Below are 24,180 nucleotides of genomic sequence, written 5' to 3' on the forward strand. Positions count from 1 at the left end.
TGCCACAGCCATGTGGCAATACACATATTAATAGAAATGGATAAGATGTAAGAGTTAGCTAATAAGAAGCTAGAGCTAATGGGCCAAGCAGTTACTTAATTAATACAGTTTCTGTGTGGTTATTTCAGGGTTGCGCAGCCGGGAACAAACAGTCTCTTACAACAACAGAGCCTGGCTCAATGGCAGTTTATTGTCTGAGTTAGTCTTCTGCATGCTTTCCCAACAGAACCAGGAGTCCTAGCTTTGCTCTAGACTACTCGAATTTAGCTCGAGTTTCCTTCCACCTCCCACTGCAATCCTCCATGTTTCCTTTCCTATTGTAGAAAGCAGTAAATAAATACCTTCGTTTTATAGAGGATCCCACTTAGAGTAACTCTGCATATGGCAGTAATTCCAGTTTGGCTGCAAAAATGGGATGTCACTAGGTTTAAGTCTGTGCTTCAATGTGTATGGCTGTACCATGGTAACATGTCTGACCCATAGTAAGGATGCAGCTACTATTTTCATATCTAAACTTTTTTTTGCCAAAACATGTACCATTGCTCTTATATAGTGAATTAATGAGACTATAAAGCTATATGGCCATATTTTTCTGTGACTTATAGATGAGGCAGTCTACCATAAGGCACCTGTGGTAAAGACACAGAACTCACCTTCTGGGAATCCTAAACTCTCATCACCTAAGAATCAGATCCTGTTGGGCAGAGGTGGTGCACACTTTTAATCCCAGCACTTGGGAGGCAGAGGCAGCTAGATCTCTGTGAGTTCAAGGTCAGCCTGCTCTACAGAGTGAGTTCTAGGACAGGACCCAAAGCTATACACAGAGAAACCCTGACTTGAAAAACAAAACAAAAAATAAATAAAATTAGAAAAAATCAGACCCTAAAAATAACTTAGTAGCTTGACAAGAGAACTCTGTGTATGATATGGTTTGTATATACCGTCCAACAGACATCCCTTCCATTACTGTGGTCATCACCAGAAGTCAGTGACGACCTCCACCAAAGACAAGGACTTCAGAATCAATTCATTCCTTCTATCCAAAGCAGGAGAGTGCAGAAGGTGGGAGTTGAAATGGTTCTTAGGCAGGGACATCTGCTGCTTGCAGAAGCTCAAGTGGGAAAGATTTGGCTTAGGAGAGAACACACCCAGCCATGCAAGAGGCCTTGGCTTGTTCCTCACCACCAACAAACCCAGAGATATCTTTTAGAAAATTATTCAAAAATGAAAACAATTTTAGCTTTAGGAGCTTAACCCACCCACATATACACGCATGCAAAGTATCTGAGAAGGAGTTTAAGCCAGAAGGGATCACAGGGTAGGAGCCTGGTTTCATTCACAATGCTGGTTACTTACCGAAAAACCAACAGTGGAGTTTATAAAACAAAATGCAGATGTGAAAACATCACAGAGTGATACTAAGACTGAGTTCTGGCTAAAGATCATCTTCGCTTTGCTTTTCCTTTTTTCCTTTTGTGGTTGTTATTAATAAAAAGCTAACTTAAGCAGTTATTTCTGCTAATTGGCAATATTAGCAAAACACCATGGACAGGCCACCAGCAGTTACTTCTTATTTATCTACAGCATGCAAACAGGCAAGAATCATTCTCTTTGGTTACATTCTGAACTAAGCGAAGGAAAGGTGAGAGACACACACAGTAAAGGCGGAGACAGGTTCAAGGCAAATGTTCTTCCTCTGCTTCAACTCTACTGTCTTTTCTCCATTACAGTGGAATCATTCCTTCCATGAAACAGAAGCCCAAAAGATCCTCTAGTTTAAAACACTCTTTTTCTTTTTTGGATGAAGAAAAGAATGTTGGGGCAAGAGTAGCATGGTGAGGACATAGCTTAACCCAGAGGCCTGCTCACTCTTGATAGACCCTGTTCAGTTCTCTTTCAGATAGACGCTTTCCCTCCAAAACACAGCCTACATTCTCCACACTCACAAAACACCGTTGCAAAACAAAACACTGTCGAACTTCTTTAAGTCAACACAAAATTATTTCTGAAAGAGAAGCACAAAGGTGTGCATTAGCTCAGCAAACAAGGCTTTGTCCACTGTGGGGCAGAGGTGCTGTGCTGACGACACAGGAAGTGCTCCCATTCAACACGGAAAAACCTGTACCGGGCAAGTTCTTTAGTGCATAAATTCCAATGTGGTTTTCATCTTCAATGTAAAGATAAACTGTAATATAATATACTGCCTGTGTTTAAGGAAGGAAGCTTTGAGCTTTCATGGTTATACTCTCTTCAAACTCCAGTGGAGATCATGAAGGAGGCCACCAGGATCTCAGAGCAATAGCAATTTAAAAGTTTGGAGGTGGGCAGGCTAAAGTGTGGCCCTCTATCCTGTACAATAAAGCTTTGAAGTTGAAAAAAAAAAAAACAAAAAACGATTAATTCACCACTGGCTAGCATGATTTGCCAACCTCAAGAAAGCCTACAGACTCAAGCCGGCACTGGGCGGCAGACTGCTGACTACAAACACTGATGCAATTTTAAGTTGTACCAGAAAGAAAACTCTCTCGTCTGGACAGCAGAGGGAGGAGGAGAGAAGGGCAGGCTGAGGAAGACAGCACAAGAAGGTGGGCTGTGCAGAACAGACACCTGAAGCAATAGTAGGAAGGAGGTCTAGTTGAGACGCTAGGGACAACCTGTGATAGTCCCAGCTAGCCCGCCTATGGGAGAATGACCCTGGCAAATCCAAGCCAGACCCAGAAACTATCTCCAGAAATTAATAAAAGCTATTTCATCCTTTGCCTTGTTTCCCTACCGATGGGAAGGAGGTAACAGACATAAAAATACTAAAAATAAAGCGTCAATTTAACCCAATCTTGATAAGGACAACCATCAAAAATGAACATGGGGCTTAGGAACTAAAACAGATGCTGCCAACATCCAAACCCATTTTATAAGGCATATGAAACCCCATCCTTCCAACATGGATGCCGGAGCATCATTGGTGATGTGGATTTAATGAGCGAATCAATCTGCTTACCAGAAACTATGACAGAAATGAGATTTATGAGCAGTCAGTGAACTGACCACTCACTTTCTCATCTCAGCCAACTGCTGTCCTGTTTCTTCATCAAACATTCTCCTTCCACCCCCACCAGAGGGAGGGATGATTAAATGTCAGTTCCAAAGCAAACAACTAATACATGGCACAACCAAATATATTTTTATGCTTTTGAGAAAGATTAATAGTAGCTGGCGACGGCCTGCCAACTGCAGATGTACAAACTTCCCATCCTACACATAAATCAAGCACAGGGTGTATGACATACTTTACAGACTGTCGATGTTACAGTGATTTTAAATTACTCAGGTTGTAGAGTAAACCATGTAGATGTTGACTAATGAGGCAATATATTCTGGATCTTTCCATATGAATGTTATAAAATGTAATAGCATCAACAGAAAGACAGTCCCAGGAATTAAAATACACTTAGTTAACAAGAAGGGGGTATATATATTTCTATAATCAACTCTTTCCAATTTTAGGCAAGTACATTATGAATTGAGTTAGTAGATTATCATAAAGCTATTTTTTGGTACCTTTATAAGTGAATCTAATGATGGAAAAGGCCAGTGCATAATACACTCAATAGAAAAGAAGGATTAAAATAGCTCAGAGAGGAAACTGGTTGTAAAACGCATAGGAGGTGGATCAGAGAGATGCCTGCTGGACCAGCCAAACACATGAAGAAGTATGCAAAGTCAACATTGTTCATAGGTACGTTGGCAGAGCACTGGACTAGGGACAGTAGAACCAGAGGTGGGCTGAACAGTTCGGTTCTATTAGTAGCTGCCCCTTTCCTGCATCCCATGGGAACGGTAAAGATCAGATGGTAGATGCACACATGTATGAGCGCACACTCACCGGTTTGTCTACATGAACCAAAGTCACTTGGAACCAGAAGAGACCTCAAAATGTACTGGAGTGTTGAGCCAAGTCAGTCTGCACGATGGTTTTAAATTTTAGACAGGGTCTCACTTTGTATTTCTGGCTGTCCTCGAACTCACAGAGATCCACCTGCCTCTGTCTACCAAGTGCTGTAATTAAAGGTGTGCGCCATCACACCAGGCCTGCACAATGGTTTTGATGAAGTTAAAAGAACATGTTAACCAACTCAACGTTGTGCTATGTTCTGGATTTCCTCTAATGGCCCTAATCACTTTGATCACACAATACACAGTTTCAAGTGAGCACCCATGCTACAAGGAAACCACATTTCGTAACTGATCCTTTCAAAGGGCTCAACTATAAGTATGAAATGTTGGTCTGGGGAGGACCGGGGGAACCATCAATGAGCTACAACTAGTTACAAGTTCACAGTCCAGGAGTGAGACATTTCAATACTGAGTATTTCTTAATTTGAAATGAACAAATACTGGGAGTGTGGATGAGGAAGAAAGTGGGAAGCTTAGGGAAGGAAAAAGAAAGAAGGAAGCTTACTGTTGAGACGAAGATGATGTGAGCTCTACAGCATCACTCTGAAAGGAGTCAGGTGTGCTAAATGCTAGGGCTAGCGGACAACAATGCGCAGATGGGCGTGCTGGCTTATTATGTTCCCGGGAAAGGAAAAGAAAGAAAATAAAAGTATAAAATAATGGCACTTGACAATAGTTAATAATGCCGGCAGTGAGAAATACAATCACGGTACCGGTCGATAGACGAGAAATGCTGTAGACATGCCAGAGGTCAATTTAGACAGCGAGACAGATAACTCCCTAGGGAGAGAACTGTGAGAAACTGAGCCAGGGAACTAGAAAGGTCCTGAGGCAAGAAAGGACAAAGCCAGTGTGGCTACAATCCAGGGGAACAGCAGAACAGCAGTAAGAACTGAGGCTGGGAGAGTGGCCTCAGGGGCACACGGTTCAGCCTCTGCAGCCAGGGCCAGGAGTCTTACGAGAAAAATCTTCCTTGTTTTTAAGAGACAAATCTTACTTATTTTTAAAAGACACAGGATCCGTTTGAGAGAATCACTCTAATTCAGTGTATGCAAAATAATACAGAAACTTGATTGTGAAGAGTGTTGAAAGCAACCCACAGATATTTGCCAAGTATTTTCAAGTAAGTAGGTGAAAGTGATCCAGGCCTGGGTGTATGGCCTGCTGGCACACTGCTTGCCTACCATGCTGAAGGCCCGGGGTTCAACTTTCAGTGTCTCAAAAAGGAGAAAAAGGACAACAAATCTTCAAACGAAGAAACAAAACACCGCCAGGTAGTTGAAGACTAGTAAGCCAACCGACGCACCTCAGATTCCAAAAGCAAAGAAGAAAATCGACCTACGTACCTCCTCGCTGCACCAACAGTGTGACCTCACTTCCCTTTGGACACTCGATTAGCATGTCCACGACTTGGTTGTGCGTCAGGGCCTGCACGTTCTTCTTATTCACTTCCACGATAAGATCCCCTTCCTTGAGGCCCCTGCAGCGGGGACTGTCAACAATCTGTTTCACTCTTTGGCCGCCCCCACCGGGACTATCTGCAATGGTAAAGCCAAAGCCCATTGGCCCTTTGACTATGTGAACAGTTATCAGCTCCGGCTGCGTGGCTATGGAAGAAGCCAAAGAGACTGTGTCATTGGGATAACCATAAGAACTGTTGGAAGTCACGTCGGCAGGGCTGCTTGGCCTGGCATCCTTCATGCTGCTGACTTTGCCTGTTTTACTACTGTGGCTTGCTGGTGAATCATAGGTCTCTTGTCCATTAACAATAATTGGTTCTTTGTCCAAAATGGCCACCGAGGTCACTAAACTTGTATTGGGGTCATCCGGGTCAAAAGGCAATGGATAACCTCTGCAGAGTTCAAGGTCCACACTGGCACCAATAGGAATGGACTGGAAGATTTTTACAACTTGAGCATGTGTGTGTCCCAAAACACAGGTGTCATTCACGCTGACAATCACATCCCCTGTAAGAGGCAAGAGTATGAAGGTCAAAAACCAGCACCAAAAACTGTTGTGACAGTCATATTCTCCTAATGTTTAGAGCCTACCACCTGAGATTCGTCACTATAGGCCTGTTTGGAGCCAAAGATGCTTGAAAGAGGAACTCTATTTTATTCCTCCCGAGAACTCTGCACAGACGATGTTCTTCCCATACAAGAAGTAGCACTCTTACCTGGGTATATCCTGGTTACTACGGATAAGCAACCAGCCCTAGGAGAAGTTGATGCACACTGACCTTGTTAAACCGTATGTGACTTCCCAGTCACCTCTCTCCTCTTCTACTGACTTCGCTGCTCTAGCCCAAGCCCGTGTGCCCTTGTCACATTCTTATAACCTAGTCTGTTCACTGTGCCTTGTGCTAAACATCATCTTTGGGCTGCTGTTTACTTTTGAGGGCCCTGTGTCACATCTGACTCATCCTTTGTGTTTAGGGAGGCAGTTTCAGAGACAAAGTCTCACTCTGCAGCTCCATAGCTATCCGAGTGCCGGCATTACAAACGAGTACCATTACTCATCTTACATGAACATATATGGTTTCCTCTTGCTGACCAATCTTTTTGAAATTTTAGTTCTTCTGTACCTTCAATATGAATCTGAATGAAACAGGGTGGGGGTGGAGTGACCACCTGCCAAAACCAGATTGGCTATTTAACTGATAATAACCCTTTCTTTTAGCATATGTGTCTTCTGGGCTAAATGACAATATAATAATCCTTGAAAGAACACTGGAGTTCTAAGTTTAGAATTCATTTATTCAAATGGATCTACATTTTTAGTAAATTACTGCTTTACTATATGCAATAGCACTGTAACAGGTTTCTAAAGTCAAAGAAGCTTCAAAGGTTTTCATGTGGACTGCTGGTAGGGGGTGTTGTAAGAGAGGGATCTAGCTCATTGCAAGGTATATAAAGGACACACATAAAGGAATCATGATGCTGTCTGCCCTTGTTCAGATGTGGGCAGAGGCCTCACAACATGGAACATGCTATGGCCATGTGAACTCACCTGTCTCCATCTTGCCATCCAGGGCAGCAGGACCATCTAGGACGAGGCTCTTGATCTGCAGGAACTCATCAGGTTCGTCCCCTCCAACCACTGTGAAGCCAAAGCCACGGCTGCTTTTCCGTAGCTTCGTGTGAATGAACTTGCCTTTCAACTCAGAAGGGTTTCTTGTAAAAAAGGGTTTGCCTGGTTTAGATTAGAAGGAGAGAAACACAAGGAAATTCACTGTCAGTATACCTGTGAATGAACCGAGGATGCTAGGAGACAATGCAGACAGCTGTTCAAGAGCATGGCTTGAGGCTATGGATATAGATGGGGCCTCTTTGGGACCAGAGAGATGACTAGTAGTTAAGAGCACTTGCTGCTCTTCCTGGGTACCCAAGTTTGGTTTTCAGCGTCACATCAGGTAGTTCACAACCACAGTAAGTCCAACTCTAGGGACTCTGACAACCTCTTCTGTTCCCTATGGGCACCTGCACATACATTAAGTGTATACACACACACATACACACACACATTCATAAATACATTTTAAAACTCTTTTCTTGGGGCTGGAGAGATGGCTCAGTGGTTAAGAGCATTGCCTGCTCTTCCAAAGGTCCTGAGTTCAATTCCCAGCAACCACATGGTGGCGCACATCCATCTGAAATGAGATCTGGTGCCCTCTTCTGGCCTGCAGGCAGACCCACAGACAGAATATTGTATACATAATAAATAAATAAATAAAATAGAAAAAAAAGACATTTGATTTAAAAAAAAAAAAACAAAAAAAACCCCAACTTTTTTCTCGATTGTAGGAATGAGAGTGCTCCTGTACACTCTGTTTAGGAGGTGGATGTCATAATCATATTGTCATACATAGAGGATATCTTTCTTTCAAGATAGGGTTTCATGTAACCCAAGCTAGCCTCCAGCCTCTTATACAGACACTGATGACTTTGAACTTCTGATCTTCCTGCCTCCACCTCCGAAGTGCTAGCTTAGAGGTGCGCAGTACAGAAATCCAAACTAGTGTGTCGGAAACGCAGGGCATTCTCTCAGTTACAGGTCAATCTCAGGCATGTCATCTTCCAGTTCCAAAGAAAAGGGAAGAAGACAAAAAAACCAGTCTCAGGATTATGACTGTCTTCTTCAATTACAGCATGGTTTACAGCTACTGGGCTGCCACAGCCTCCTTCAAGGAAGCAGCTGGTCTTTGCTTTGCACCATGGTTTTCTTTTCTATTTTGCAGTGTTTACTATAATGTGCCACATGGACATGGCTTCTATGCGTAGGAGCAACTGAACAGAGACTTTGGTTTTAGTTTCTAACCATACTGTTGGTAGAAGATTACAAGAGACGCCCTTAAACCATTCAGGCTATTGGCAGTGACCTTGACTGACTCCCAGAACTTTAAGGTAGGTCCCTACTGCTGAAGACAACACTTGCTTTGGCCATATAACTTGAAAGAATGGATCTAGAAGTGCCCTGGAAGGGCCCTTTCTGAGGACTGGCTTTTAAAGTATCTGAAGGTGCTGTGCAAGCTGCCAACGGAGCAAGGTGGTCACTAATCCTGCCTAGCTGTGAAGCCTATGAGCCACAACAGTGACTAGCCTGGCAAGATATCCCCAGGTGTGATACTGGCACTTTTATCTTGGGTCTATTGAACAAACTGTCTTTTTGGATTTAAGACACATTCATTAGGAGGAATCCATGCCTGTTATTGTCACCTAGTCAACTTCCTAATGGCTGATTAGATCACAGACCCAGAAGGAGAATCCACCATTGTTATCTTCCTAAGCCAATAATTTCTAACTATATTCTAGATACTTACCCTTTTGTACAGAGAAAGTAGATATCTTTTCACTCACCAATTTTAGGCACAGATTGAGACTATTAGAAAAATCAAATCTACAACTGGTCAAAATGCAGGGAATAAATGACCTTGGGATTCCTAGTTCCAACAGATATATCTACAACACAACTCTATCTCCAAGGTTCAGTAACTATCAGGGAGGAGGAGCAGAGATGACCAAGACCCCTGATGCTGATGAATGCTTTCTGCTTATGACAGAAAGTTACACTTGTGAAATCGCAACAATATGGTTGCCTAAACAAGATGGGCACATTGACAACACCAGCTAACATGCAAATGTGATACAGGAAATTCTGAAAGGCCTACTTCTAGGGCTACAGGCAATCCATGTTGTAGAGAGAAGGTGGGGATAGGAAAAAGAAGGGGGAGGAAAAGAAAAGCTCAGTGTTCTTCAAGTACAAGCTCCTGATAAGTTATCCAATCCCATATTGTCAGTCTTTTAAACAAGTGTACACACAAGTAACACTAAATGGACTCAATAGGTTGTATCTATGTATAGATGTAATAATGATGATGATGATGATGATGATAAAAGTAGAAGAGGTCATGAATTTGAGAGGTAGTTGGGGACATGGGAGGAAATGGAGGGGGACAGGAAGGCGGAATGGAAATGATTTAGATTGGATACTCATGTATGACAATCTCAAAATAAAATTAAACAAAAAAGTAGCACTTCAGAACTAATTCACAAAGCAGTATTCAGGCCTCACTAAGTCTTTCTCTGCATCCAAGAAGCTCGTTGGAATTTCTCGGGTTATCCCAAGCAGCAGCCATTTGCCTCGTTCCTAATTTCATTTGCTATATTCTGCCCTTGCTACACCCCCCTCATCTGCTCTATTTCTTTTCTATCGAAATACATTCTTTTAAAAGGGAGAAAAAGAAGCTAGCCCATGCCTCTGCACTTAGCAGCCTTGGCAGCCAGTTAGAAAAGTTATTTTTGGTTAGCTATAACTAAAAGGCTTAAAAAGGTCTCTGGGCACACACACAAATTTTAATTGCATATTTTAAAAAGTCTCTGGCTCTTACAAAGAAGGCTCCTTCAAATTGGCTATAGTCAGAGGTCTGCTCACAAACCTCTCCAGTGCAGTCAGTCCAAGGCTTATTGGAAACTCAACAAATGGCAGCCCTGGAACTGTGGTTAAAGAGAGGCAAGATTTGGCAGCATTTGCCAGGCACAGTCATTTGCCAAGGTGTGGGCAGAAGGATGGCACCTCCAGCAAAGACTTCTGGGAGACAGCTCCCAGGACAATTACCGGGTGAAAAGTTGAAGACAGGGAAAATGGGCTCCAAAATTCACTTTGGGCTATGGAAGTCAAATGGCCTAGGTCTTACAGAAGAGGCTGACAGGACTCTAGAGAGTGTGAGGGGTACACATTTTAGCCATGCAGAGACCTCAACAGCTACTGACTTCTCAGTGAGACTTTCATGGACAACATTATTAAATGGTGCAATATTTCCAGGCCTCCCCTTCCCGCTTTATTTTTGTCTTGAGAGTTGAGTGCTCTAACACAGTACACATCTTACTGACTGGCTTGGTTTCCTGTGCCCGTGCAGAAGAAGCACTACGCATGTACTAAACTCAGTAGACTACATGCTCCGAGAGACTCACTTGCAGATTTGGGGCTTAGAATTTGAGTACTGTGATATGTAGGAGGTGCTCTAACAATTTCTGTCTAAGGACTGAATGGCTAAAGAAGGACACAATGAACAGATTCAGCAAGATCCTGAGAATGATGAAAAGAAGTGACCAGGTACTGGTACCTTTGCTTTTTATTATGGGCAAAGTTAGAAAATGCACCACATAGCTTACCTGAATTTTAGCTACAGAGACAACATCAGAATTTTGTATTAATGCACATTTTATTATGTTTTAGGTATGGGTGATTCATGGGTTAGGAATTATTTTCTCCCACAAGAATGGAGATTTGATATTCTTGGTTGCTGCTCTGTGGTCTACGCCTTCTGTTGAGACACCAATTTCTTGGTTGTGTATCTGCAAACTCACTCGAATGTCTATTAAAAACATACTCATATTAGGCTTATCCTATGACTACTGAATGAGGATCTTTTGGTTTGGGTTCAGAACTCTGCCCTTGAACTACCCTTAAGTATTCTCTGCCAGGTCAGAACTAGACTCTGGTACTTGGATTCTCTACACTGGAAGCTTCTACCAACACTTAGTGCAGCATTGGGAATCCTGAGCATTTACACCGATCTATATGGCAGCCACTACACCATGTAAGGAGACATCAAAGACTTGACATAAGGCTAATGGCCAAAAAATTTCAATTTTTTTTCAATTGCAGCTAATTTAAACCTAAATGATAATATGTAACCAGTGACACTGTACTAAATAGTAGAGCTTAACTCAGGAAATAAAGTCCCCCACAAAAGTAAAATGATAAAAAGTTATGAGCCAGAAGTTCATCGATTCCTAATGACAATGGCATTTATATGTATGTTCTACTACTTCGTGGCAAGCCTCTCTTTCTATTTGAGTGTGGTACACCTAAAGAGAAACAGAGATGGTACCAATTTCACACAAGGGTTATTAAAAACAACCAAAATGGATCATGGGCATGAAGGGCTTAGAGGGGCAACCTGGTATGCAATATGGTTCAATAAATCAGTCATCATAGAGCTGGAAGAAAGGTCCAGTGGAGAGAAGAAGCTACAGAAGTCCATCCCCAAACCCAATCTGGAAGCTGGAGAGTTTGTCCAAGAACATTTACAAAATGACCAGTTGCTGGGAAGTAAAGTCAGTCATGGGAGAATTTAGTTTAAAAATTAACCACCAAGTCAAGTCGTAAGATGGCTTCTTAATCTCCCATCACAACTAGATAATGTGCAAAACTAGGATGTGTGAGCAGCAGGCTGGTAACCTGGTCATAAACCACGAGACTTAAGTCTAAAAGTTTACTACACTCCCAGCTTAGAGAGATGAGACCGGGTGTCAATGTGTTTCTTTGGTGTTAGTTATACTCCAAAGACTGTGTCTGCAGGATGAGGCTCAACAGGAAGGCCTCGCTGTAGGTTGGCTATGAGAATGGCTAAATCTGTGGAGAATTCAGTGGACCTGGACTGTCTCAGCCCACTGTCAGGTTCAACAGGACTAAAGAAGATAAAGAAAAATAATCAAAAGTCCATGAGTATGGCTCAGTAGTGGAGCAGCTGCCTGAGACACCATGGATCTGGGCATAATGGTTCTCGCCTTTAACGCCAGCACAGAGGAGGCAGACAGGAGGATCTCTGTGAGTTTGAGGCCAGCCTAGTGTATGCAGCTAGTTCCAAGCCATCCAGAGCTATATAGTAAGAACATGCCTCAAACAAACAAAACCGAAAGAGCAGGGAGACTCTGAGATGAAACACACGGACAAAGGCCATGTGTAGTCTCAGTTGTGCTTTAGGCACATGGTAATCCATGTCCTGTACATTTCAATTTTTAGTGTATTTCATCTCTTCAAACAATTCTTTTTTAAGAACATGAGCCAACACTCAACAAAAATATGCACATGGATGCATAGATACACACTGTTTCACTCAGTAGTACTGTAATTTCAACAGAAAATACCTATCAAGGGGTTCTACCTGATTGGGGATTAACAAAACAAACAAATTCCTAGTCTCATGCCTCCATGGATTTAAAGCTTATGAAGAAAATACTGTGAAATAACACAGCACCAATGAACACTAATTACACTGTTTAGTTCCATAAATGACAAGCACAGGAAAGTGAAGAGTGAATGACAGGAAGCAGGAGTAAGTCAAAGAGTGAGAGGACAAGACAGCGGCACAGACGTCCGAGACTATGTAACTCTTTAAAGTGGTCCATGATGTGGCTGGTTCAGGGCATTTCAATGAGGCTCGTACAACTCAATTACTATGAGAGGTGAATCAAGAAGACGTGAGCCAAAGAAGGGATCTTCTATTCCAAGAAATGCTGAGGACACTACAGTAATGATGGTATTAATTAAGTTATTATAGACTACAGCCTATCTTTAGGAAACCATTATCATAATAAAATATAGTTGTGTTCTCAAAGATATTAATAATGATCTAATGATGACATCAGCTACTAGAGACAACTTCCCACTGGTTTCAAGGCTCCGTACTACCAACGTTCCAGTTCCGCAACACTATCCAATGTGGTTCTACTTTTCTTATTTGAAAACAAACAAACCAAAAACAAAAGCAAGCAACCCCAGACAAGCTGCCTGTCTTCCATCACCGAAGAGTAATAAGGCCTGACTATAGCAAGGCTCAAGAACCCAAATTATGAATGATCCTTTTGAAGAGGCTAAGCTTATAAATAAAAGTAAGACCCATGTAAATGCTGGAGGACACACCAAAGCAAAACAGCAGCAGGGAAGGACTTTTAAGATAAAGTTATTTACACTTAGAAGAAAATACTACTCAAAAGCAAATGTGTTGCCTGGAACCTCAAAATATCGAACACCCAATTTAAAAAATATTTTGGTCTCTGAATCACTCATTCCCAACCCTGAGATGGTTCTACTCCTGAGGGGCATCTAACAACGTCTAGGCATCTTTCAGATTATCATGGTACCAGTAGGAGGTGGGTATATGCTCCTGAAGTCAAGTGGATAGGGGATCACACTTAAGTAAGTGCTGAAGACAGTCTCCTTTACAAAGAATTATCTAGCCAGAAGTGTCGAGAGCACTGCAGCTTAGGAATCACCAAACCTCATTTTTATTTTTTTCTTTGGTTTTTTGAAACAGGGTTTCTCTGTGTCACAGCCCAAGCTGTCCTAGAACTAGTTCTCGTAGACCAGGCTGGTCTCACAGAGAGACCTGCCTCTACCTCCCGAGTGCTAGGATTAGAGGCGTGAGCCACCAACGCCCTGCTGTAGACTTAATTTTTAAAATGAGACTTTAGGACTAGCAAGATAGCTTGGCAAAGGTGCTCCACGTCAAGCCATACGCCCCAGGTGGTAGAAGAGAGAACTAATTTGTTCAAGCTGCACTTTGTGTTATGTGGGATGAGTATGGGGGTGGCACACACACACACACACACATGCACACAATCAATGTAATGAAGAAATTAAACAGTGAGACGCTAGAGCTCCAACTACCATGCAATCAAGACGCCACATTACCCTGAAGTGGAGCTTCCCTGGCTGGCTCCGGATTGCTCTGGGCATGGGAGGGCACGACAGGAGGCACAAGGGACGCATGATCTTCTGTCCATTCTACAAGAAAGAAAAGAAGCTGTTTCCTGGGCTGTCTCTCAACAGCTGCACCGTTTATCTTCTCAGTAAAAGCCAGAGCAATGAATCAATAGCAGGTGGGGAGCAAGAGAAGCAGCCGACCGACCTCCCTTTGTGGTGAAGACGGCAAGATCTTTCTCTCTCACGTCTGATCTTCAGGTAAGGAAATAAGACATAACTGGTAAAAACTCAACTTTAGACGCTTTAAGTGAAAGTAAGGGTTTTTTGTATTGTTTTCTCCTTTCTTTCTTTCTTTCTTTCTTCTTTCTTTTTTGTAGCAGTATAAATCCACCTGAATGTAGCAACATATGAAAGAACCTTCTACAGGCTCAATGAGGGGTGGGCCATGACACCATTTTGCTGAGATGCAAACTTCCATTCTCTCGGAAACCCAAAGGGAAGCCACTGCCAGATCCCAAGTCTAATCTCATGAAGGTTGGAGGCCAAGGGCCACCTTGCAGTGAATGACCCTGGAGATGGACCGCAGTCACCTTCCCTCAGCTGACACACCCAACTGAATGCACCCATGGCTCAAAACACATTTTCTGAGACTACTGTGTTTCATCATCTCAAGAAAAAAATAAAGCTATTCTTAAATTAAAAAGGAGACTAAGGCAGAGAATTTTCAGCTGGCAGGCAGGCCCCTCTCCACAGCACATCGTTAAGGGTAGCAGGTGTAAACCATGGCTTATCAGCTAAATTGAGCTCAACGGCTACGTCTATGTAAACACAAGGCATGGACATCTTTCATGTTTTTAAAGGCTTAAAATTGAGTATTTTCTGCTACATGAAAATTATGAGATTCACATTAGTGCTCACGAATGAAACTTTATTGACCCACAGATATGCCTATTATATTCGCTATTTTCATACTATAAAGGTGAGTAGTTATTATGGGAACTAAATGTCTCATTAATCCTAAAACATTTGTGATATGATCACTTATAGAAACATTTGGTTAGCCCTATAGTTCAAGGTCTATATTTGATTATGTTCAGGGCTAGGAGTGTGGCTCAGCAACTGAGTGTTTGGCATGCATGATGTTCTGAGTTCAATTTCCCTCACCATATAGATTTAATTGAATATATATGCATATATATTTTATATTCAGTATTGTAGGAACATAAGTGTTATACTTCACATTCACATAATTGATAATCATGGATTATACTTTGAGGGTATAAAGGTATCATTTAAAAACTGTAATGAAAAATTAGGAAAAATCCTAAGTATTAATAAATGAATGGTTACATATTAGTAGAAACAGACATTAAATGACGCATTATTCTGCTATTTAAACTATGGGTTAACTATAATAAACCTTCAAGCAGGTTTAAGAAACAAAAAGTGGGGAAAAAAAACCCCAACAAGTTGCTCAAATATACCTGGGATATATTTATCTCCAAATTTATCTTGGTTTTACTATTTCCAATTTATATATACCAGAAAATTTCTGCACAGTGAACAATTGAGAATGGGTTGGGGCAAGTACTGGGAAATGTAATGCTGGACTCTGTTCCTGGGTTGTTTTTATTTCTATAACGAATATGAATTCATAACTTCCTAGAAGCACTCAGGATTACCAGCTCTGATCCCTCTGTGCAGGGTTTCCAATATGAAAAAGGAGTCCAGCGCCCAGAAGCTCCTCTGGAAGTCAGAATGCTACAGGGGCATTGGATTTAGACAAGGATTGCCATGCAAATATTGCAGGGGGCCCAAATATCCTTACCGCCCAGCCAGCTCTGCAGGCTGAGCTCCTTTCTAAGGCAGAGCTTAGGTCTGAGTGCCTGCGCAGGGGTGCCCCCTTCAGCAGCATGCTCCAGTGTGCTATGGAAGGAGGGGCAGCTAGAGGAGGAGAGAGTCAGTCATCAAGGCCAGCTCTGACCACACGGGGGTGTCAGTGCCTAGGTTTTGCCCCACATTCCCAGCCCAGGCAAAAGCCTCCAGCAAAGAAGCTGACCTTCTGGCTGTGGTGGTTGAGGCTGAGGCTGCTGCTGCTGCTGCTGCTGTTCAAGCTGTTTCTTTCTTTTGGCTTCTAGGACTGGGTTTTCATATTGTGTCTTCCTGTTGATGTGGCTGGGAAGAAAGGAAAGCAGTTTTCAGGTAGGAAATACTCATTCCCACAGCTAAATGCAGAGAAAGCCCTTCGGTTGGAATGGAGCAACACAGAGGGTCTGGCGTGGACATGCAGATAAGAAGCAAGAAACACGGTTTCCCTTACTGGCTGCTTATGTGCACTAAGAATTAGGGTTTCAGTTGGGAATGCATCTTATTAGAAATTCCTAGCAAATGTCCTAAGGCAAATTGTTTTCCTATTTGTGCAGCAGAAATTCCTTGTTTATAGGGGACGTGTTCTGAGACCCTCAGTGGATACCAGAGCTCAGGATTAACATCCTGTCCTACATAAACTGTAATTTTCCTCTGCAGCTGCTCACACCTATGGCGAAGATTAATTTACAAAACATTTGCAGGAAAAGACTAACAACAACAATTTACCAGAGCCTCCAGCAATCTCCACAGGTCATTTCTTTTCTTTTCTAAGCCACTTAAAGAACTTCTTCCCCACGCCTTCAGCATGTTCCAACTGCCATGAAGTAAAGCAAGGGACAAGTGAACACAGCATAAGGTACTGTGAAGCTGCCCTGGTGACTGAGATGGCCATCAACTGATTCATAGACAGGCAGTGCAGAAAGCATGGATGCGCCAGACATGCTTCATGACCTGGTCTTCATGGACAAAGAACTCGTCATGCCCAGAATCACACTCACCTAGATATAGTTACTTCAAAACTTGCCCATGTAACTTTTCTCCTCAACCAGCAGTTGACCTTGAGTAGGTGAGATCACAGAAGCACCCCGTGTACATAGGGACATGATTGCCGATGGCATTCTATGGGCAAGGGAGGCAACCTCTGACAGTATGAGCTGGCATGCTCACTCAGCTATGGCTGCTTTTGAATTCTAGGACTTGAGCCAGTGACTCTACCCCCAATATTCCAACCTATCACCTGAGATGAGAGGTACTTAAATTTAGAAGTACACGTGGAATTAAGATTAAACTGGGGCTTTGAAGTGATCTGTGGCACACAATGGTAGAACTCTTGAATGGTTTTAAACAGCAGGGTTTATAGAAGCCTAAGAATAAAGTTAAAAGAACTCCACTAACATATTTCAACTATGTTTAACTGACTGACAAAGAGGAAAGCCTGAAATTACAGCCTGTAAACAAACAGACTACAGAGCCGCCATATATGGGCTGCCCATGCATGCTTCAGCATTGCCTGGGCAGAACTTTCATTGTTTTCATTCAAACAAAGATACTCCACAGATAGCCAAATGAAGCAAACGTGATGTGTTCAAAGTGACAAAAGCCTAGACACTTTAGATGACTATGTAACTAATAAGGCCAGGGTGCACACACAGACACAAACAGACAGATAGATAGACAGACAGACAGACACACACATGCATGCATTGCTTTTGAATGATAGCCTTATTTAGTTTGTATTTATGCTAAGTATACATAAACATACATATACAGATGGTTTCATATGTATGTATGTACATACATTTTAAGCAAAAATAGCAGTTCATCAGAAGCTTGGGGACATCCCTATTATGTTATTATTTAAAACATCAACTATCTCTTTTGAAATTCAGACTTAATTTTCAAAAAAGAGTTAATCAAGTAGGGTGGGCAGATTATCTTTAATTCTTATTAAAAGGATATTTGCCTCATGATTCCTTTGGACCAGGCATTAAAAAACGTAGAACCAGACCTGAGTTATCATCTTATCCCCCAGGGCCAGGTTTGTTTTTCCTTCAAAGGAGTGCCCAGCCGCTTCCTTTCTTCCTAAATGCACAAGGCAGCTGAGTTCCAAAGAAAGCCCAGGCTCACCTGGCAGAAGACTCTCTATTCACCTGTATAAAAGAGCTTTGGAGCTCAGAGAGGAAATGTACTTTATTAGGGTCAATAAAAATGGCTTTGCTTGTGTCTCTGATGACGATACTTCTCTTTCTGTTCTGCAGAGGGAAGCATGGCTTGTACTGGTCAAGGGCACTTCCTTTACTGAACTCCTGTAATTGCTTCACAATAAAATGTTGGCATCTCATTGAGGCCTGACATTTTTGCATAATATGCTCCTATTATAGGGGCATTATACAAGTGACTTTTTATTGCCAGCAACATGAGAAAGAGAAAGAAGGCCTTTTATCTTCACCATGGCAGGAAGGATAATGGTGATACAAAATTTATATGGCACTTGTCTTGTTCAAAGGAACGGTATTAGTTATCTCTCATTTTTCTCAGAGGAAAAGATACACTTTATATGTTTTCAGTATTCTGCCTCTTGGTTATTTTTAAGATTTACTTCTAGTATCCTGCTAATCAATGGTTTAGTAAAATGGCAAAGGACACGTCCAATGGTAAAATAAAGCCCATAGTGAAGAGATCACACTAAGAGGCGAGACTCCTGGGGACAGACCAAGCGGGACAGATTAACAGGTCCTGCATCTCATCCCAGTTTTCCATTTTCTTCTTATACTTGGTAACATTTCATAAATTATTAAGATGTGTCTAACCCTTTTAGAAAGGAAGAATGAATAAATAAGTAATTACTGCGAAGTTCAGATAGGCATGAAAAAAGTAGGGCAGTAAGGCCCCTCTGAGAACGCACAGCTCTTTTATGGGCTCTCCCATATCCTGGCCTTCAACTAATACTCACAGAGCACCCGCCATGCACACGGGTTCTTGGTGATGTGGAAGCTAACAAAAGTCACATGGACTGAAATCCTTCCTGAATCTCTTCAGATTCAGCAATGACCTATTCACTAAATTCTTTCATTATAAAATCATTACTATTACTTTGAAACTTGTAACACTGCCAAGATACGTTCAGCACCATGCACATAAGTGCACAGTAGTGTAAAAACTGGAATGTGGATTATCCACGAGCACTTACTCTACATAGTAGACACCGTAGACAGGGTCTTCAATCTTTTCCCAGCCAGCAGGCAGCTCTGAAAAACAAAAGAACATCAGAACAAGAAGAGCTTATTCTTGAAGAGCCAGGAGCTCAACAACTGACTTATTCAAAGGGGAGTGATGCGTACAAACACCTTGAACCCAATTAAGACTGTATATTCTACCACAAAGAAGCATGCTTTATTTCTTATTTTGCTCGGTGTACTTTTTCACATGAAAAAAAAAAAAGAACAATTCTTTATCTACTGGTATTTTACTTACGAAAATAAAACTTAATAAAATGCATTCCCAGCTGCCTTCATTATCAGCCAAGTATTAAATTAGGTTTTAATAGAAACACTTAAAACTTGCCCTGAATGGTTACTTCTTACCTTAAGTATCTATATTTTGCTCCTTATTTCCAGACTACCTGGCCACATAAGCAAAAACATGTAAAAGCGATTTTCTTTTCCTTTTCGACTCAATGGTCTTATTTTCCTTGAAGGAAAATTAAACCTACATCTTATTTTCTCCTTGTTCTTATTTAACACTACTGAGTGAATGAAAATGATGGGGAGCTGGGTGCCTGACACACACACTCTGATACTCCGAGGTTCTTCTATGTGGGTCAGGCTATCTTTCTTAATTTATGAAGACAACATAGACAGTGTTGTGTGTGAGCAAGTATTATTTTTTGGATGTCCCCCTAGTGAGGGGTGTCAGGCCCGTCTCACACTTGCAATTTTTGCCCTTCACTGCTGGAACACTGGGATAATAGGCATGTAACATAGCTGACTATGTTATTTTCTCAATGTGAGGGTGACGGGGGCGGGGGGCAGGGGAATGGTACTAGGTAAACAGTGAACTCTGCCTCCTACAGTTTCACATCAAAGTTGGAAATTCATTTATTAACGAGGCTCTTGAGTTCCACCAAATGAATCTGTTACAGAAAAGCCAGCTGCACTAGGCCGTTTAACTTAGAGAAAGTAGCACCTAGGTCGCATCTGTGTCATCAAACAGTCCTTTCAGGCAGAACAGTAATTACTCAGGGAGGATTAAAGCTCCGTCCATCTCTGTAGCTAAGGCAAACTTGGGTAATACTATACTGCGAAGTGAATCATTATTCCTAGCAATCACTAGTCCAAGGGTTTGAATTGAACACTACAAACACTAGAAGTGTCACTTACTTTGAAACAGTTTTGTTTTTAATTCAAAGAGCTGTGTACTATTTTCTTAATTTATTTTTTGAGATGTTAATACAGTTACACCATTTTCCCATCCCTTTCCTCCCTCCAAAAACTCCCATACACCTCTCCTTGTCTCATTCAAATCCACAGCCTCTTCTCTCAATGGTTGTTAAATTCACACACACACACAATATAACCTGCTTAGACTGCCTAATGTTATATACATGCATGTTTACAGGGCTGACCATCTTGCACCGAGTGACCATTTGGTGTGTGCTTCACTGAGGAAAATTATTTCTTCTGTTGAGAGCATTCCTTAGCTACCTATGGTTCTTTGTGTAGGGCTGAGGTTTCGTGGCTCCTTCGTCCATCCACTTTGACATGTCTGATGTTGTCCTGGTCCAGCTCATGTTTAGACAGGCATGTTGGTGAGACATTCCTAGGAGACACAGTCTCATAGCTAACTCCGCGACCCTCTGGGTCTCTGGGTCTTTCTTACAGTCGTTCCACCCTTTGTACAATGTTCCCTGAGCCTTAGGATTTGTTTTGTAGATGTATCCACTGGGACAAGGGAAAATAATCAGCATTTTGACTGCTTGTGATTTCCTGAAAGAGGTTTCCATCTGTTGCAACAAAATTTCTTTAATGACAGATGAGGATTTGGATATCTGAAGATTTTGAGCTAGGAGGAAGGTGGGGGGGGGGGGGGGAGAGAGAGAGAGAGAGAGAGAGAGAGAGAGAGAGAGAGAGAGAGGGAGGGAGGGAGGGAGCGAGCGACATTTGACTTTTTTGGGTCTAAGCTACTTCATTCAATATAATTATTTCTAGTTTTATGGTTTACCTGCAAAGTTCATGGATTTGAGTTTTATTTACAGCTGACTAGTATTTGATAGTGTGTCTGTAATACATCTTCATTAGTCATTCATAGGGTGCCAGGCATTTAGGTGGTTTCTATTCCCTGCCTAATGTGACTGGAATAGCAATGAACATGGCCACGAGTCCTTTGGGCATATGCCAAGGAATGGTATAGCTGGGTCACATGATAGATTTACTTTTTAGCTTTTGAGACTTCTTCAGACTGGTTTTCATAGTGGCAGCTCCAGATTACAATCCCACCAAAAGTGAATGAGGGGCCCCTTTCCCCTCACCCCTCTAGCATTCGCTGTTAGTTGTTTGGTTAAACTTTGCCATTCTGAGAGGGGTAAGATAAAATCTCATAGTTGTACCAATTTTCATTTCCCTAACTGCTAGGAACGATGAACATTTTCTTGAGGTATTTCTTGTCCATTTTTCCTTCTTCTACTGAGAACACTTTGTTCAGGTTCTAGGCTTGATATATCTATATATCTAGATATCTAGATATATACACATATATCTATCTATCTATATATATATATATACATACATTCTGGACATTAATCCACTTAGATATTTATCTGATAAAAGTCTCTCACATCCTATGGGCTTCCTTTTCACCCAGTTGATTCATTCTTTAGTTTTCTGAAGTCTGACTTGTCAGCTGTTGGTCTTTTTGGAGGGCAAACAGAGTCTGATCCAGTAAGTCCTTTCTCACCCCTATATTATGTAGGGGTACTCCCCATGTTTCTTCTAGCAGTTTCCTTGTTTCTGGTTAAGGCTTTGATCCATTTGGAGTCAGTTTCTCTGCAAGGTGATAGGTACAGTTTTAATTTAATCTTCTGCATGTGTGTGTGTCCAGTTTTCCCAGCATCATTTGTTGAGATTCTATCTATTCTCCAGCTTATGTTTGGTAATCTTGTTAATTATTAAATGATTGGAGTTGTGTGTACTCATGTCTGGGTCTTTAATTTGTTCCGTGGATCTACATGTCTGTTTTAGTCCCAATACTATATTGCTTTATTGCCATGACTCGTAATATATCTTAAGAAAAAAAAAGCATTTTTCTTTTTGCTCAGGATTGTTTTGGCTATCTGAGATCTGTTGGGGTTCCACATGAATTTTAAATTTTTTATTTCTATTTCTGTGAAGAATGAGATGAGGATTTTCTTGGGGATTATACTGAACCTGTAAACAGCTTTTGGTATAAGTATTATGTTCACAATATTAATTCTGCCAATTTGTGAGCATGGACTGTCTATCCATTTTCTAGTGTTTATCCCTTTCTTTAGAAGTTTTTACTGTAGAGGTCTTTTACTTCTGTGGTTAGGATTATTCCTAGAGATTTCGTTTTCTTTGAGGCTATTGCAGATGGGATGTGGGTATATAGAAAAGTTATTTATTTATGCAAATAAATTCTATATCTTCTCACACTGCTGAATTTGTTTCTCATTTCTGGAAGTTTTCAGGCAGAATTTGGGGAATCTTGAATGTGCAGTGTCATAGCATCTACATACATATGCAGTGTCATCCTATCTACAAACAGGGGTAGACAGACTTCTTTACCTATTTGTATACCTTAGTTTCCTTTTCTTGTCCTATGACTCCAGCTAGTACTTCAAGCTCAATAAAAAAAAGTGTGAAGATAGTGTTTTCTTCCTGACAGTAAAACTGATCCAAGATTACTTGCGGGCTTCTCATACATAGCTTTTATTAAATTAAGGCACAGTCCCTCTAGTCTCACATTCTCTAAAACTTTTATTATGAATGAATGTAGAATTTTGCCAAAGGCTTTTTCCTTCATCTATTGAGATTATCATGTGATTTTTTGTCTTTAAGTCCATCTATGTAGTTTATCATATTTATTGACCGTTGTATGTTCAATGCTCTATGCATTTCAGGGATAAAGCAAACCTGGTTATGGTGTATAATCTTTTGGATGTATGTCTGTATTTTGTTTGCAAGTATTATATTGAGCATTCTTGAATCTATGTTCAGAGATACTGGCCTGGCCTTTTTTTTTGGTTGTGTCTTTATTTGGTTTTGGTATTGGAGCAATGCTGACTCTGGAAGTGCTCCTTCTGTTTCTTTTCTCTTTTTCTCTTTTTATTGTAGTAACTTAAGGAGGCTTGGCTGTAGCTCTTCCTTGGATTAATGGAAGAATTCTGTGATTTCACTTGGCCTTGATAGCTTCTTATTAGTATATCAAGTTCCTCATTTGCTATACTCTCTGTGGGTTGTTGATTTCTTCTTGATTTAATCTTGGTGGTTTGGCTGGATCTAGAAATTAATTTCTTTTACATTTTGCAGCTTAACAAAGTGCAGGTTTTTAAAGTATTCTCCTGTAATATTGTGAACTTCTTGGTGTCTTTTGTAATGCTTTTCCTACTTGTTTCTGAATCTTTTAATTTGGGTCCTCTGCTCTTTCTTTTGGTGAGTTTGCCAATTGTCAATTTTATTTATCTTCTCAAAAAACCAGCTCTTAGATTTGTCAATTCTTTGTAGTGTTTCTATTTCATTAATTTTTGCTCTGATTTTTGTTATTTTTTGCTGGTGACTGGTGGGATGGCTCTTCTTGGTTGTTAACTTGACTGTATCTGGAGTAAACTACAATCCAGAAATGAAACACACCTGTGAGAGATTTTCCTTGGTTTTAAGCGGGCGAATTCAATTCTCTAGTCTGGATCAAAAGATACACCTTTGATTCAGAGCTTGGGATGAGAAGACACATTCTTTTGATGATCTGATCTTGAGGCAAGAAGACACCCCTTTAACCTGGCCCACACCTTCTGCTGGAAGCCTATATAAAAACATGGAAGAAGATGGAAGAAGAAAGCTATTGCTATTTGTCTGCTTGCCCACACCCTGCTAGGACATCCACTCCTTCACTGGCATTAGAGCCTACTTCTTTGGGATTCCAGCATGTTCAGAAGACCAGCTGAACCACCCTGTCTAGTGGGACTGAACAACTACTAAATTTTTGGACTTTCCATTCACAGCCACCGATTATTGGATTAGCTGGACTGCAGCTGTAAGTCATTCCAATAAATTACACATATATATTCATTTCATTATACGTAAGTGTGTGTGTGTGTATATACATATACATATATATATACATATATATATATAT

General features: G+C 41.2%; 1 protein-coding gene across 20 annotated transcripts in view; it reads right to left on the bottom strand.

Moving 5' to 3' along the window:
* The window catches only part of Magi1 (membrane associated guanylate kinase, WW and PDZ domain containing 1), a 592,347-nt gene that overhangs the window by 60,856 nt on the left and 507,311 nt on the right, over positions 1–24,180 (bottom strand). For all 20 annotated transcript variants that reach the window (XM_041638327.1, XM_041638278.1, XM_041638324.1 and 17 more), the window contains 5 exons: positions 19,004–19,061; positions 16,004–16,119; positions 13,933–14,025; positions 6,964–7,146; positions 5,301–5,921 (listed from right to left, as the gene is read on the bottom strand). In XM_041638327.1, the coding sequence (XP_041494261.1) occupies positions 5,301–5,921; positions 6,964–7,146; positions 13,933–14,025; positions 16,004–16,119; positions 19,004–19,061 (1,071 nt within the window). The remainder of the gene's footprint in view (positions 1–5,300; positions 5,922–6,963; positions 7,147–13,932; positions 14,026–16,003; positions 16,120–19,003; positions 19,062–24,180) is intronic.

The sequence above is a fragment of the Microtus oregoni genome, unplaced genomic scaffold (genome assembly GCF_018167655.1).
Source record: "Microtus oregoni isolate MIOR12 unplaced genomic scaffold, Mior012 000002F_ref0000024, whole genome shotgun sequence".
Lineage (NCBI taxonomy): Eukaryota > Metazoa > Chordata > Mammalia > Rodentia > Cricetidae > Microtus > Microtus oregoni.